The following is a 16,838-nucleotide window of genomic DNA, read 5'->3' on the forward strand; positions in this document are numbered from 1 at the left end:
AGACATGTGCGTTCCCTTGTGCATCTGGCTAACATGGGTCCTGGGGAATCAAACCTGGATCCTTTGGCTTTGTAGGCAAATGCCTTCACCTCTAAGGCATCCCTCCACCCCAGGTATATTATTTTTTATTGCTTCTGTAATATACTATGCTTAAGGAACATGATTTATTACTCAAGTTGTTTTTATAGGTTAGAAATTTAATATGGATTCACTGGAGTAAAATTAAGATTATGGCTGTATTAGAAGAATCTGTCTCCTGGCTTTGTTATAGCTTCTCCAAGGCTGCCCACATTTCTTGGTTTGTGGTTCCCTTTGTCCATTCTATTTCTCACATTGTTCTTCTTCCACTTCTATGAATTCTAGTCCTTGCCTTGGGCCTGCCTAAATAATCCAGGATAAACATTCCATTTCACAGACTTCAACATAATCACCTCTGCAAAGTTTCCTTCACCATGTAAAATAGCATATTCAAGGTCTGGTAACATAAACATCTTTAAGGAGCAATCTTTCTGCCTAGTACATTATTTTCAGTCTACAGTAGCAGTTGTCATTTTTTATTTTAAAATTTATTACTTTTATTTCTGACATTTTCATACATGTACACAATGCATTTTGATCCCACTATCCCCAATTATCCTCCCTCTTCCCAACTAAATCCTTTCTTCACATTATATCTTCATCCTACTTTCATGCATTGTTTTTTTGTTTGTTGGTTAGTTTTGTTTTTTAAATAAATGTTTTTACTTATTTGCAAGCAGAAAGAGTGTGTCCAGCCACTGCAAAGGAACTCCAAATGCATGTGCCACTTTGTGCATCTGGCTTTATGTGGGCACTGGGGAATTAAACCCTGGTCATTAGCCTTTGAGAATAAGTGCCTTAACCACTGAGCGATCCCCACCCTCCCACCTTCGCTTTGACATACTGAGTAAAAATAGGGTTACTTGCCTGATCATGGCTGGGAACTTATTTACTAGAGAATGGGCAATCCACATGTGGCTGTGTACCACTGAATGATATAACCCCCCTTTCCCAGTAATCATCATTGCCACTACTTACTTTGGAAGATGTGGGATCTTGTGGACCCCCTCTCATCTGTGATGAAACATCTTATCATTGGCTTAATATCCACTGCCACACAGTCATAAAGCTACTACAGGTTTAAAGTTTTTGTTCCAGTAACACCATCCCCATAACAGTTTATTACAGGACAAGAAACTACCCCAAATTGTCCATTTTAAGATAATAACGATTTATTACCTATCACATCTGACCTCTTAGGGATTGTGTTCTCTATGTGTATGAGGATAACTTCTGCAGCTATGTTCAACTGTCCTCTATCACCAGATGTGCAGAGCAGTCTGGAACACAATGGCCTTCTACAGGTGGCCCCTGAAGGAGCTGAGTATTGGATGTCGCTGACCTCATTCTTTGCAGCTGGTCAGTGAGTCTTTCTAAAAATGTGAATGTAGACTGGAGAGATGGCTTAGGCATTAAGGCACTTGCCTGCGAAGCCTAAGGACCCAGGTTTGATTCCCTAGAACCCGCATAAGCCAGATGCACAAGGTGGCGCATGCATCTGGAGTTCGTTTGTAGTGTCCAAAGTCCCTGGCACACCCATTCTCTCTCATACATAAAATAAATTTAAAAATGTGAAACTAGGCAGCATATTTTTGCTTATCACAATCCATCCTTTACTGGTCTATAGAGATTTATCTCTTTATATGCTTAAGAAGCAATTTCAAAAGGATTCAGAGGGTTTCTTGACAGGACCTCAAAAGGTGAAAATGAGCAGAAAAAATTACTTACTGCTACAGTCAGGTGGGGAATGCATTGGAAGGTAAGGGTCACAGGACAATCAGTGTCTATTGCTACAGTTGGGTGGGGAATGTTGTCAATATGGGATGTTCCCTGCTCTACCACTGGGTCTAGATTTTCCTTTCTCTCTGCTGCTTTTTGGGATCTTAGCAAGTGTGAGTCAGACCCACCTGCACTGAGGAGCTTGGGCTGGCACACCCTTTTCAGAGTGGGGTGTCTGTGCTCGCAAAGTCAAGATAGTTAAGTGTAACACTTTGTTGCCATCCTTCCTCCTGTCCCCATTGTGGAACAGGATTCCAGCCTCCTTTTTAGGTTCAGGGTCAATCAATCTGTCAAAAGCAGGGACTTGTCTTGCCTGCTGCTCTCTGGGCACAAGAAATGAAAAGTATCCAGGTAGTTGGACCTTTTGCTATATAATCAGTCAATGGCGGTATAGCTATTACAGCACAGATGAGTTAAGGTATCATCTCCTGTACAACAGAGTAAGGTTAATGCAAAGCACTATTCTCTTTATATTTTAGGTTGCTTTTGTTTAATTAGATAATGTTCAGTAGTCACGTGATTTCAATCACAACTTTAATGATTGACTTGAGTATATAGAACTCAGACATTTCCTAGTCTTATATTTTATCTTCTATCTCCTATATTCAGTTTTTATGTCAACTATTACTTTCTTAATTTCTAGGAATTATATTAATTTAGCTATTTGGGAAAGATAGAGAGAGAATGGGCATGCTAGGGTCTCTAGCCATTTCAAACAGACTCCAGATGCTTGCACCAACTTGTGCATTTGGCTTTACGTGGCACTGGGGAATTGAACCTGTCTTTTGGCTTTACAGGCAAGGACCTTGGCTTTTCTAGGGTTTTAAATACTTTTCATATTTACATTATTTTTTGAATAAATATATTCTTTCTGAAAACATTAAATTGGTTTTTCTTTTGTTTGCTGCTGTTTCCTCGTACCTCCCCCATTCCCTAACATTTCTCAGGTGCAGAATTTTGTCAGTTGTGTAGTAATAGTTGGTTCTTATGTGTGGGTGTTTTCAATTTAGGCTCATCAAATGTTTTCACTATACTTTCATTAGAGGTTTAAAACTATATTTAGAGATAAACATTGACAAATTATCCTCTAGTAACAAGCAAGACAGGCATGTATGCACCTAATGCACTCATGACATCTGATGGAATTCTGAGGCAGAAGTTTTGTAGATACTAGCTTCTAGTCACTATAATAGACAAGGCACTACTAAGAAAAAAAATCTCATAAATGAGGAGGCAATTATACAAAAGGAATTAAAGTTCCTTCTGTAGTGTATTCTTTACTGCCTCACACACAAGGAACTGAAAAAATACATGGGGCCTCTAGCCACTGCAGATGAAATCCAGACACTTATATGGACACTGGGAATTGAACCTAGGACCTTAGGCTTTGCAGGCAAGCACCTTAAATACTAACCCATCTCTCCAACCCCTGACTGTTTATTAGAAGGTATAATCCTGGCTGGTAAAAAGCATAAAGGAAGTGGAACTAGCAAGGATGGGAACCAAACACAAACTGTATTGGAGAATAACTGCTGTTGCTGAATGAACAACCATGAAGAGATGTTGTCAATCTCTTGGCAACTATACTTATTTAACTAAATGGCACATCTAATGATGAGTAGAGAGAGAGACAGAAGTAGTCCCTCAGAAGGTAGAGAATTTTACCTAACACTTTTAGCCCACTGACCCAATTAGTTTCACTGATTTTTTTTTTTTTTTTTTTTTTAGATTGTATCCCATGCCACTTTTGACAGCTACTGAGGAAGTTCTTTGGAATTGTATTTCTGGACTGCTCTGAGTATGTGCTTAGTTGACATCAAGCACAGAAATCCTATGAGCCTGTCACTACATAATGTGGCAGCTAAGTCAAAGCTAATTGCCAAGGCCCAAGTAAATACGGAGCCCAGAACCTTGTTGGGTACTTGAGATGCTTCTCATAGTGCTCAAAACCCAGGACATGTACTGGCACAATATGCTATAAAATACAGTTAACACAAACCATTTCTTGTTGCTTACACATAAGGAATCAGGTATGTGTCTCTCCTAGCCTTGGCTGAGGATCACTCACATATATGGGTTGGTTATCTGACAATCTATGTATGATATAGGCAGAGATGGATAGGGCAACCTGGCCCTGCTCTGAGCACCTCATTCTCCAGCTAGCTAATAGTCCAACAGCCAAAGCATAAACACAGAAATACAGTAGACCTGGAAATGCCTATAGGCCAGATTCAGAGTGAAAGGGTACTTCAAACACTGAAGGACCACCAATAGAGAGAACAGCAAACCTTTGCAGTCTATCATACCAAAGAAAAACCAGATAAGTATAGCCAGTTAATTGTTCTAACAAATACTGTACTATCTTCTTTTGGAAAGAAGTTGAGATTTTATCTGGCTTTAGTTGTACCATACCCTCTTCTGAACTGTGTGCTTTTTCTTTTAAGTATGAGTGATAGAACTTCTCTCTCTCCTTTAGTTTATCCAGCCAGGTAAATGGCAATAGATATTTTCCATAAGAAAGCCTAAATTCAACCCAAAGAAATCTCAACTTTGGTCCTGCCTCAATTAATTCAAGCCTTCCTCTATTTCCAGGGCCAAAGTTTAAGCATGAAGAAATCTATTTTAATTCTATCTTTGTAAAAGAAATGCTAGATAAGTGAGACAGCAAGTTTATTTGGCTAAGCTATATAGCTAATAATGTTCAAGCCTTGGAGAATCTATGTAGCTTAACATAATGGTAGTTCACTGACCCAAACCTGAGCACTTCAGATCAGGTTCTGACACAAACTAGTTGTGTCTCCCATCAGTAATGTAGTTAATCTCTTTAGTTCTCCCTGTTCTTATGTATATAATCAGGAACTAATATGATCTGTAATATCCCACATGTCCTATTTCTATTAGATGTTAATAGACATTACATATTTTAGTATGCTTAGAACACACTAATTTACATGAGGTTCAGGATGTTTACTTCAGGACTTTTCAGAAACTTTAACATGCTGAGCCTTTGACTCTCTAAGAGGGGCAAATTAATTTCATCAAGAATTGGTTCCCCCCACCCCACAAACAGGTTTTGTGTTCCAAGTGCATATACTTTGGGAAATATACTATCACACATACTCATCAATAGTCAGAGCCACAAAAAGAAACAGGAGCATTTCAAATGGGGGCACTTGATAAGAGAGTAATGACATGACTATTTACAAAGGTCTGGCATAGGGAAGTAACAAGGGATCATGATCTACCTTGGGACTTAGTTATAACTGGAAGTCATTAATACTCCTAAGTGAAAACAGGCAGAGAGCAAGGATCTGAAGCAGGAAAGGCTTGGAAAAGGAAAGGATACTTGACAGGATGGTATTCTGTAAAGGGACACAGCCAACCTATGGTGAGATGGCAATAAAGGTCCCTGGAAAATAAATGATTTCATATCCTTCTCAAACTGCAGGCTCTTGCTGATTCTTCCTGACAGCTGAATCAACCCAAAAGCCAGAGGGCAAGTAAACTTATCTCACAGAGTAGCGAGCAGATGGACTATTGTGGAGTGGACACAAAGGGTCCAACAGAGGGCCCCAGCATAGCAGGGCTCTCTTCAACAGCAGCAGAATCTATGGCATCACATGAGCTATGAGGACTAAGTCTATTTAATCTTGTCACTCAACTTTCCTTTTCTTGAATCGCTTGAAGACTGGGGCTTGTCATAGCAGCATAGGTGCCTCAGCATATTCTTAGTTCACAATTCCATATAAGATAAAGAATAAGTATGAACATAGCACTTACCTTCTAGGTGTTGCTGAAAGCCCCTTAGATACATTCATTCAGTTCATCCTCATGCTAATCCTGTAGAGTAGCTAGTGTGTTGCTTACCCTTTACGTAAGAAAAAACTGCCATACAGCTGGCAAAGCAGAGATTGAGCTCAGTGTCTAGTTTCAGTGTTCACTAAACACTGTACAAAACTCCATCTCCTACAGCAACTCTCCTACAACAGATCAAAATTAATCCTGGTGCTAAGACACAGACAAGTCAATGTGTTTAGGAAATGTAAAATACTTAGCTTCCTAAACTAAGGAACATGGCTATTCTGCTGGTAGGACCACATGGCTGTAGCAATTTCCTCCTGAAACAGATGCCAGAAATCTGTAAAAGGTAAGTATGAATTTAGAGAATAGCACTAGAAGCTACTTCAATTTTTGTCACTAATGTATCACTTTATTTTTTTTCAGCCAAAGAAATTCTGACTTCATATAAATCAAAATTTGGGGATAAATGTGATGAAAAGAAAATATCTCTAAGTAGATATGCAATTAAAAGCACATAAAATTAATACATTATATTAAATTGTACAGTACAATCAAGTAAGACAAAATGAAACAAATGCCTTCCTAACTAACTTTTTCAATCAATACTACCTCTGAAAAATTAGAAGATGAAATTAGCATCCTTTTAAGATAAATGAAACTAGAACTGCAAAGTACTATCTCGGGCACTGCACATGACCACTTCTGAAGAATAAGCAAGGTACAAGCATAATTTATTAATTTTGGAAAAGTAAACATGACAAGCGGCTTGTGCAAAGCTGACAAACACAAAGTTGTTGCTTACTTGACTGCAGAGCACTTGGCATTCTTTATCATCCGATACATAAATGAATAGAAAAACAGAAGATTGTCATATTGTCCTATGTATTTCTCCTTTAATATATTAGTATGGTAGTCTACTAGAAAGTAGTAAATGGCTTCAATTGTGGAAAGGAAAGTATCTGGCTTTCCTTTTTGATGGCGCCAAAAGCAAGTTTTTCTTGTTTTCAATTCAACTTGCAATAATCCTGCCAAAGAAATAAAAAGGAAAAAGATAAATACTTCCAATCACATTATTATTGAGAATAATAATGATGATTGGTACAATAACTGTGGCTTGGTACAATAATAATGATTCCCCTTAATAACTTTAGAGATTTCTGTAATGAAGTTTCAGATAAATTCTTTCAGTCCCAGCTCCAAACAGTATTTTATTTCGAATGCATCAAGCAACATAATGAAGCCTCATCCACAAGTTATGTGCAAGACTTAGACCATGTACTAATAGGTTACAAGCAGTTAGCATTTAAATATCCATTCCTATCTTCTATTATTTTTTAAAAATTAACAGGTTCAGGACTATATTCACTCATTTTTTAAAAGGACTTCATTTACTTGAACTGACTTCTAGACTTCAGATAAGATGGACATTCTGGACTCCAGGTAATATGGAGGATTAGGAGTCTTACCAATGAAACCCAGGGAAAGAAAAAAGGAAAGATAACCCACAATATGCTCTTTTTTTGCAAGACATTAAGATTTGTAAAGGAACTTAATAAGCCGGGTGAGATCTCTGAAGAGAAGCAGGAAGCTACTGCTAAACAGTGTGGATTGGCTTGCACAGCTGAAACCAAGCGTTTCTCCTGGTACGCAAAGGGCCCTGACAGAACAGTGATCCTCCACACAAGCCAGCCTTGTGAGATCAGAAGAGCCTAAACCAGAGGATGGGAGAGACCAGCAGAGCTCTGTGGGAACACTCTCAGGCAATATTTCACAAGATATCCTCCCCAGTTCAGCAGCAGCAGGAACAACAGAGACTGTAAGAAGCCAAGGGTACCCCCTCTCTTTTCCCCAAATAGCATACAGCCCACTGACCCAAGGAAATCTAAAAGTACAGCAAGGAGGAGACTGCCTTCACAACTCAGGGTAGGTGGGATAGAAACTCACTCCAGAAGATGAGTTGTCTGATCTCCACTGGGGAAATACGACCCCCAAAATTGGTTTTATAGGTTTGAACTGGAAGTACAAATCACACATCCCACCGGCTAATTAGGAACTTCTGAGTCAATGATTTCATATTGTTACATCTCACTTGTACCATCAAGTTAATTGAGAAATGCAGTAGTTAGTGACAATAATAAATAAATACATAAATAAATATTAAAGAATTATAATATATGGAGGAAGAAATGTCTAAAATTATGGGAAAAGAACAACAAGAGAATAGGGAGCATATTTAAAGAGTTAGTGCTGATACCAGATTTTTTTTAAAATGTAAAACTACAGAAACATGAAACACAATGTACCTAAGGCAACACAAATACAAAAATAACAAACAAAAATGAAGCAAATATTTTAAAAGTAGCCTTTAAAAAAAGACAAATGACATATAAATAACTGACAAGAAAAATGATAGGAAACTTTATGAGCCACAGCAGAATGCTGAAGACACAGGAATAATATCCTGAAAGTTTAAAAATAAAGTCACTGGTATGCTAAAGTTGTATTCCTGGCAGAATAATCAATCACAGGAAAGAGTGAAAAGGTGAAAGAATGTGATAAACATTTATGCATGCTCCAACAATATGTTGGCTATATAAAACAATAATTATAACATCTCATTTGTGGGCTGTCAAGAAAAGAATTAAGTAAGAGCCGGGCATGGTGGCGCACGCCTTTAATCCCAGCACTCAGGAGGCAGAGGTAGAAGGATTGCCATGAGTTCAAGGCCACCCTGAGATGACAGAGTTAATTCCAGGTCAGCCTGGACCAGAGTGAGACCCTACCTCAAAAAAAAAAAAAAAAAAAAAAAAAGAATTAAGTAACAGAAACATCATTGTAAGCCAGGAGGTTGCTGAATGAAGCTTAAATATAGAAAATCCTTAAAATATTTAAATGGAAATGTTAAAGTGGCATGTGCATGGTCCTTCAGGAGAACAGAAATGGGAACATTTAAAAATAAGTTTCTTTTTTTTTCTTTTCAAATTTTTTTATTAACAACTTCCATGATTATAAACAATATCCCATGGTAATGCCCTCTCTCCCCCACTTTCCTCTTTGAAACTTCATGGAGACATCATATCCCCTCCCCATCTCAATCAGTCTCTCTTTTGTTTTGATATCATCATCTTTTCCTCCTATTATGATGGTCTTCTGTAGGTAGTGTCAGGCACTGTGAGGTCATGGATATCCAGGCCAAAAAATAAATTTCTTTAAAGAAAACCCTCATGGAAAAGCCATTCATTTCCTCCAGCCAACTGCTCTCAAGCCCATATGTGTTTTTTGAAACTTTTGTAAAAATTGTCTATGTGGCAGTATAGATTTGATTTAAAAAATACTACATATTTGTAGTAACACTGTGAGGAGTGAAATATTTATTGGAAGACAGCTTTAGAATAGAATGGACTGCCAGGCGTGGTGGCACATGCCTTTAATCCCAGCACTTGGGAGGCAGAGGTGGGAGGATCATCGAAGAGTTTGAGGCCACTCTGAGACTACATAGTTAATTCTAGCTCAGCTTGGACCAGAGTGAGACCCTACCTCGAAAAACCAAAAAAAAGAAAAGAAAAGAAAAAAAATAGAATAGGATGTATTTTCGAACTTTTTAATTTTTTTTTTAATTTGAGAGAGATGGAAAGAGAACGAAAGAGAATGGGCATACTAGGGCCTTCAGCCACTGCAAACAAACTCCAGTTGCATGCACCACCTTGTGCATATGGCTTACATGGGTCCTGAGGAATTGAACCTGGGTCATTTGGCTTTACACGCAAGTGCTTTAACTACTAAGCCATTTCTCCAGCTCAGAATGGGTTTTCTTAATGGAGACAAATACTGTTCTGTATTAGGTAGCAACTTCACAGATACACTGTTTTAGGCTTTAGATCATTTCAAAATATTTTGCTAAAATTTTTGAATACATAAAGAAACAGATTCACAAACCTTACATCTAAAGCATAACATCTGAATAGGTGTTTTTTTCTTTTAACAGCAAGAATTTCTGAATTTATTTTAAGTCCACAATGCAATCTTTGAAAATTTTTCTCAAAAGGTGTAAAAACTGTAAAATATCACCAGTGTAATTAGATTTGGTAAACTAAGTGCTTTTATGTTTGAAGTTGACTTCATAAAGCCTGTGAGTAGTTCTCAATGCTATCAACTCTCAGGGAACTATTAGAATATGTTGTGGTATCTAGAATTAGAGCACCTTGTACTGCCTGCTTTTAAAGTGCCCTGCTGTTTTAAACTTGAAACATGAAGAGTAACATTTTATCTTGTCACTGTGTGTGCACCTGGTCTATAGGAATTCCAGTGTGAGCCCTCAAGTTAGTTCCATGCACAACCATTCACCAACTACTGCTGCTGTGGTTCCCCAGGGTCACCAGATGGCTTCTCAGCCATCAAATATTCATTGAATAGCTGAAACCAATTTTTCTCAAACTGTGCCACATAATCAAAGACCAAGGAATCCTCCCTGACTCCTTTTATGAAGCTAGCATCACCCTAATACCAAAACCAGACAGAGATGCAACAAGGAAAGAAAATTATAGGCTTCTATCCCTACTGAACTTAGATGCAAAAATCCTGAACAAAATCCTTACAAACCAAATTCAGCAACACATCAAAAGCATTATCTACCTTGATCAAGCAAGCTTCATCCCAGGGAGGGAGGGATGGTTTAACATACGGAAATTGGTCAATGTAACACACCACATAAATAAACTGAACCATAAGAACCACATGATCATCTCAATGGATGCAGAGAAGGCATTTGGCAAAGTACACCACCAGTTCATGATCAAAACACTGGAAGGAACTGGCATGGATGGTTTATATCTCAACACAATAAAGGCTATATATAAAGTTCCTAAAGCCCAAATAATTCTTAATGGGAAAAATCTCAAGGAGTTCCCACTGAGATTGGGAACAAGAAGGGGTGCCCACTCTCACCACTGCTCTTCAACATAGTACTAGAAGTACTAAGTCAGGAGAAAGAAATGAATTCAATTTGGAAAGCAAGAAGTCAAGTTAGCCCTATTTGCAGATGACATGATCCTATATGTAAGTGACCCGAAAGTCTCCATCTCAAAACTTCTAATGGTGATAAATTCCTTCAGCAAACTTGCAGAATACAAAATCAATGTACAAAAATCAGTAGCTTTTCTATATGCAAAGGACAAATATATAGAGAAAGAAATCAGTGAGGCCATCCCAGTTTCAATACAAAAAAAAAAAAAAAAATTAGGGCTGGAGAGATGGCTTAGCAGTTAAGTGCTTACCTGTGAAGCCTAAGGACCCCGGTTCAAGGCTCAATTCTCCAGGACCCACGTTAGCCAGATGCACAAGGGGCACACATGTCTGGAGTTCGTTTGCAGAGGCTGGATGCCCTAGTGTGCCCATTCATTCCCTCTCTCTCTCTCTCTCCCTCCTTCCCTCCCTCCCTCTCTCTCTCTGCTGTATATGTTGTGTGTGTGTGTGTGTGTGTGTATACACACACACACACACACACATACACACACACATATGCCTCTTCCTCTCTCTGTCTGTTGCTGTCAAATAAATAAATAAAAATAAACAAAAAAAAATTAAATACCTTGGAATACACTAACCAAGGATGTGAAAGACCTATATAATAAAAATATAAAAACACTCAAAGGAAATAGAGGAGAACTTGAGAAGATGAAAAATCCTCCCATGCTCCTGGATAGGGCAAACTATTATTGTGAACATGGCAATTTTACCAAAAGCAATATACATATTTAACACAATACCAATAAAAATGCCAGCATCATTCTTCACAAAGACTGAAAAAATGATCTCAAAACACACTTCTGGAGGTATCACCATACCCACCTAAAGCTATATTACAAAGCCATAGTGACAAAGACAATATGGTACTGGAAGAATAACAGAAACATAGACCAATGGAACAGAATTGAAGACCCAGACCTTAGGTCCAGTAACTACAGATGTTTGATCTTTGACAAAGGTGCCAATAATGTAGACTGGAGCAAAGACAGCATCTTCAAGAAATAGTGTTGAACAAACTGGATGACTACATGTAGAAAAATGAAATTAGACCCACTCATTTTGCCATGCACATAAATCAAGTCCAAATAGATTAAAGCCCTCAATATAAGACCTGAAACTCTTCAACTACTGGAAGAAAAAATATGGCACTCCCCACAATACAGGACTGGGAAAAGACTTCCTGAACAAAACCCCAGTAGCCCAGGATATTAAATAAGCATTCAACCAATGGGATCTCATGAAGCTAAAAACCTTTTGCAGACAAACATACCATAAGCAGAGCCATCAGATTACCCATTGAATGGGAGAAAAGCTTCACCAGCTATACCACTGACAGAAGCTTAATATCTAGGACTCTACAATAAAGTACTGCAAAAGTGGGGCAGAAAACTGAGTAGGGAGGTTTCACAGGAAGAATTAACAAAGGCAAAGACACACTTAAGAAAATGTCCAACATCCCTAACCATCAAGGAAACACAAATTAAAACAACTATGAGATTCCACCTTACCCTATTAAGGATAGCAAACATTAAAAAAAAAAAATCAAATGAAAACAAATGTTGGCATGGATGTGGAGAAATGGGAACACTAATTCATTGTTGGAGGGAATGTAAGCTGGTACAACCACTATGGAAATAATGGAAACTCCTGAAAAGGATGAATATAGAGTTACCAATAGACTCTGTTATTCCACTACTTGACATTTACCCTAGAAGTTCCACATCTCAGTTCAGAGACATTTGCTCAACCATGTTTATAGCTGCTCAATTCATAACAGCTAAAAACTGGAATCAACCCAGGTGCCTATTATTGGGTGAATGGATAAACAAGATGTGGCATATCTACACAATGGAATTCTACTTAGCAGTAAGAAAAAATGACACATTGTAATTTGTAGAAAAGTGGTCTGACTTGGAAGAGATCACTCTAAGTGAACTCACACAATTGCAGATAGACAACCATTGTATGCTCTCACTCATCTGCAGCTCCTAACCTGGATCAGCCCAAGTTGCTGACATACCTAAACAGCATCTTAAGGCTTGGACAACAGGGCGGGTAGGGCTTGAGGGAAGGGAAAAAGGGTGAGGGGGCACACAACTAAACCCAAACTGAAGTGGTACCATAGAACCCTATATCCTGGAAGTCAGACTAAAAGGTGGGACCCTCAAGAGGACATTAGGGGGAGCACTCTGAATTGAAGGGCCTTAGAGAGGGTGAGACAAAACCTAACCTTAAATTTCTCCTGTTTCTCTTTCTTCTGCTTTTGTTTTTTAGTTTTCCCTTGGTGCTGGCCTGTAATTCCCTGTACCAGGATGTGGTTTACATCCACAATGAGCTGTTGATCTGAGAGACCTATTAGGTAGGTCTCCCAAAACAAACAAGACAGACTTCTGTTAGAGCACTTGATTAGCCACCAGAAGTTAATAGTAAGACCCTACTGCTAAAGACACCATATGCTGTCATCATAGACCATGGAGAGACCTGGTTAGAATCCAGAGGAGAGCCAGTCCCCAGGCAATTAGCCCATCCAGTGCTGGAAGGTGCCTCATGAGCTACTGGGGGAAAGTGGCCAACATCTGTCCAGGCAACTCAGAAGCAAACAACCTGATGTGATGCTCACACAAGTGCAATAGTGGCACAAAGCCATGGTAAGTAATCAACTGCTGTTGGACTGGCTAACAGATCCACTCAATGGAAAGGAAACCATATCTGGAACTGGGGAACAAGTCAGAATCATATCCAGATAATAATTCTGCTTTCCATTGTCAAGCTCCCACTAACCTTGGGCTATAAGAGGGTCTACATCTTTTAAAATTCTCTCTAAATTAATAATTGTTATCCCATTTAACCAGTGCTGACTTCATTCTCTGTTGGAGAATCTGCTTCTCTTCTTCAAATGGGAGCTGGACCTGAGGAGATAATCGACCCAGTGCACTCCACCCGGGCCCCAGCTGAAACCACAGAGGAAGTGGGAAAATAAGCACGAGTGCTGCTTTCTTAGTGAATCTGATATCAGCACAAGGATGATGGAGATAAATACTGAGGACACTCAACACCTACTAAACCAGAGATCCAGAGGCTTCTAACTGCCTGCCACTGAAATAGACTTAAGATACTCCCAGCATGACTCAGGGAATTTTGCAGAAGAGGGGGCAAAAAGATGGTTATAGCCACAAATTGGGGCATTTTTCACAGACATTGCCTACCCCCATACTGCATGACCCAAAATCCCCATGGGGTTGACCAGTATCCCCAGTGAGGAAGGCCTCTTCAGAAAAGAGGCAGGGATGAGGGAAAGAATGGTACCAACATGTGTTGTTTACATACTATGTCCATCTCTAATTTAAAAAAGAATGCATTTACAAACCAAAAAAAGATATATTAAAAAGATGAGCCAAAAGCAAATACATATTTCAAAACATCATTACCTGTATTATCAAATATATAAAGAAATCCTGTAAATCACTAATAATGGATTTTAAAAACCAGTAGCAAAATAAATACATGTATTTCACAGAGTAAACAAAATGATTCTCAATTCAATTCAGAAGTAGAGAAATGCAAATGAACACCAAAATCAGATACCATTCATGCACACAAGATTGGCAAAAAAAATCATAGATATTTGACATACTGAGGAAACAGGGAACATAAATCAACAGACACTTTGATACATGAATGATAATACCATAAAATCCTATACCCACTTTGAAAAACAATTTGGAATGAATTTTTTATAGTTAAACATTCTCACAGTTTCTTGAATTCAAAATTATTTTTGTACATATGCCAACCCCCTGGAAATTTCCTATCTTGGAGGGAGGAAATGTCCCTCCTTCATTTCTATATCCATCAACATTTCAACAGATTTGCAACTCCACTTTGGATGTTTTACAAGTAAGTATCAGAATAAAACACTGAAAAGTAGAATGCCTAATTTAATAACAGGCCAACCTAACACTACAGTGTAGGGTAACATAACATTCTGGATGATTTCTCAAAGGAAGCTTTGAGTAAGTGCAGAGGTTCCAGGCAGTCTCTTCAATGCTGCTACTGCACAACAAACCCTTGAATTGTCTCATCTGTTTCCCTCCTTCCTGTAAGTTCATGTAACAGAAAATATTCCATGCTTCTCATATCCAGCCTCTTCTTTCGTAGTAACAAAGTTTTAATTCTGCTAACTATAGCAAGTATTAAGCTAAAACACTTAACCAGACTTCCTTATAGCCAGGATAATCATGTGAACCAGTTTGGGCTAAAGAAGGGACAAAGATCTATAGGCATATCCTACAGGAAATCCATTCTTTGAATATGTCTTTATTCTGCCCTGAACATAGGAACGATGCCTCACTAACCACCAGCAATCTTAAATGCAAGAGGATGAAAGTAATTGTAAATGAGGAAAAGAGGAGTCGGGCTCCTAATTGGTTATTAAGCCACTGTACCAGACTTTATTTAAAATCCTTTGTAAAATACTGTAATATACAGATATTATAGTATTTAAAGCTTAATCTTTAAAAAATTGAACATATATACTTTAAAAATGATTTTGCAAGTATATCTGAAAATCAGTAGTTTTTAAAGCAATGACTTACAAATAGCTATTCTTCCTAAAACAACTACCTAAATCTCTTCTATTGAAAAGCAAGAGTGAAATTCTTAACCTACCTCAATAAACCAGTGAGAGCTGAATGAGACAGTACAGATGGTCCCTGACTCAAAACAGTGTGGCTTACTGTTTTATTTTGTTTTGTTTTTTGTTTTAGTTTATAGTTATAATGGTAAAACAGTGAAAAACATTCAGCAAAAACCATATTTTCAATTTGCATCTTTGAAATGCTGGGTGGTATAGAAAAGTGTGTCCATTAGTAGTTCATATGATCAGCAGAATGAACAGCTTCTAGTGATATACTGAACTATGCTATTACGGATAGTAGGTAAGTTTAGTAAGTACATTTTCAGCAACGATAATAATGTAAATCTACTGTATGCTAATAAATTTCTAGGGGTGCCATATACCCTCCAATGACCTAGTGCATATAATCTAGGTAATGTTCACAATATGAACCAAAGTACCAATTCAAAGTTTTATCAACAGAGGCAAATGAAGAAAGGGCAGTAAGTTTGGTAAAAAACTAGAGTGCACTGATTTTAAAACAAGTTGGGGGCTGGAGAGATGGATCAGCAGTAAGGCACTTGCCTGCAAAGACTAATGACCTTTGTTCTATTCCCAAGTGCCCACATAAAGCCAGATGCACAAAGAGGCACATGCATCTGGAATTAGTTTGCTCTGGTACACCTACTATCTCTGTGTGCTTCTCTTCTATCTATGCTTGCAAATAAATAAATAAAAACATTTTAAAAACAGGTAACAGTAAAAATTTGGAATTCATCCTACAAAAGAAAATCATTCTTCCTCTGCACTTACCCAAAGCTTCCTTTGAGAAATCATCCAGAATGTTATGTTACTCTACACTGTATTGTTAGGTTGGCCTGTTATTAAATTCGGCATTCTACTTTTCAGTGTTTTATTCTGATACTTGTAAAACATCCAAAGCTACTGTCTCTGTAAACTTTGGCAAAACAGTATAGTCTCCTTGTTGAGGGGATTCTTAACATCAGCATGTATGACATAATAATGGAATCAACTTCTAGTTTATCTCATTTAAAGGTTTAAATGGAGTCGTTTGTCCAGGTTAACCCAACAAATGATAAAATGCTTTAAAATACAATGCTAATGATTTATAACAAACATGGATTGTTCTGTGGTGGTAATTTGGCTTTTTCAAAAATTGGGGTAAACCAGGTGTGGTGTGACATGTCTTTAATCCCAGCATTTGGAAGGCAGAGGTAGGAGGATCACCACTGAGTTCAAGGCCATCCTGAGACTATATAGTGAATTCCAGGACAGCATGGGCTAGAGTGAGACCCTACCCTGAAAAAAACTGAACAATAATAACAACAACAAAAGGTGTTTCTCAAATACAGAGGTTATATTATTTCATGGGGCAGGGTTGAATTAGGAAATAAAGAGGCTTGCATCTGGAAATGTGTTTATTTCATGACTGTGAGCTAGTATAGAACTGAGATACATGTATCTATGTGAAATGGAAAGGAGTAATAGAAATCTTTTGTACACACCTGATTTTAGGTAA

At 38.0% G+C, this 16,838-nt stretch overlaps 1 protein-coding gene across 4 annotated transcripts in view; it reads right to left on the reverse strand.

Moving 5' to 3' along the window:
- Positions 1-6,372: 6,372 nt before the first annotated feature.
- Positions 6,373-16,838, reverse strand: part of Dtwd1 (DTW domain containing 1) — a 29,144-nt gene continuing 18,678 nt past the window's right edge. For all 4 annotated transcript variants that reach the window (XM_045156852.1, XM_045156853.1, XM_045156851.1 and 1 more), the window contains exon 5: positions 6,373-6,683. In XM_045156852.1, coding sequence (XP_045012787.1) covers positions 6,457-6,683 — 227 coding nt within the window. In that variant the 3' untranslated portion in view covers positions 6,373-6,456. The remainder of the gene's footprint in view (positions 6,684-16,838) is intronic.

The sequence above is a fragment of the Jaculus jaculus genome, chromosome 8, assembly GCF_020740685.1.
Source record: "Jaculus jaculus isolate mJacJac1 chromosome 8, mJacJac1.mat.Y.cur, whole genome shotgun sequence".
In the NCBI taxonomy this organism is placed as follows: domain Eukaryota; kingdom Metazoa; phylum Chordata; class Mammalia; order Rodentia; family Dipodidae; genus Jaculus; species Jaculus jaculus.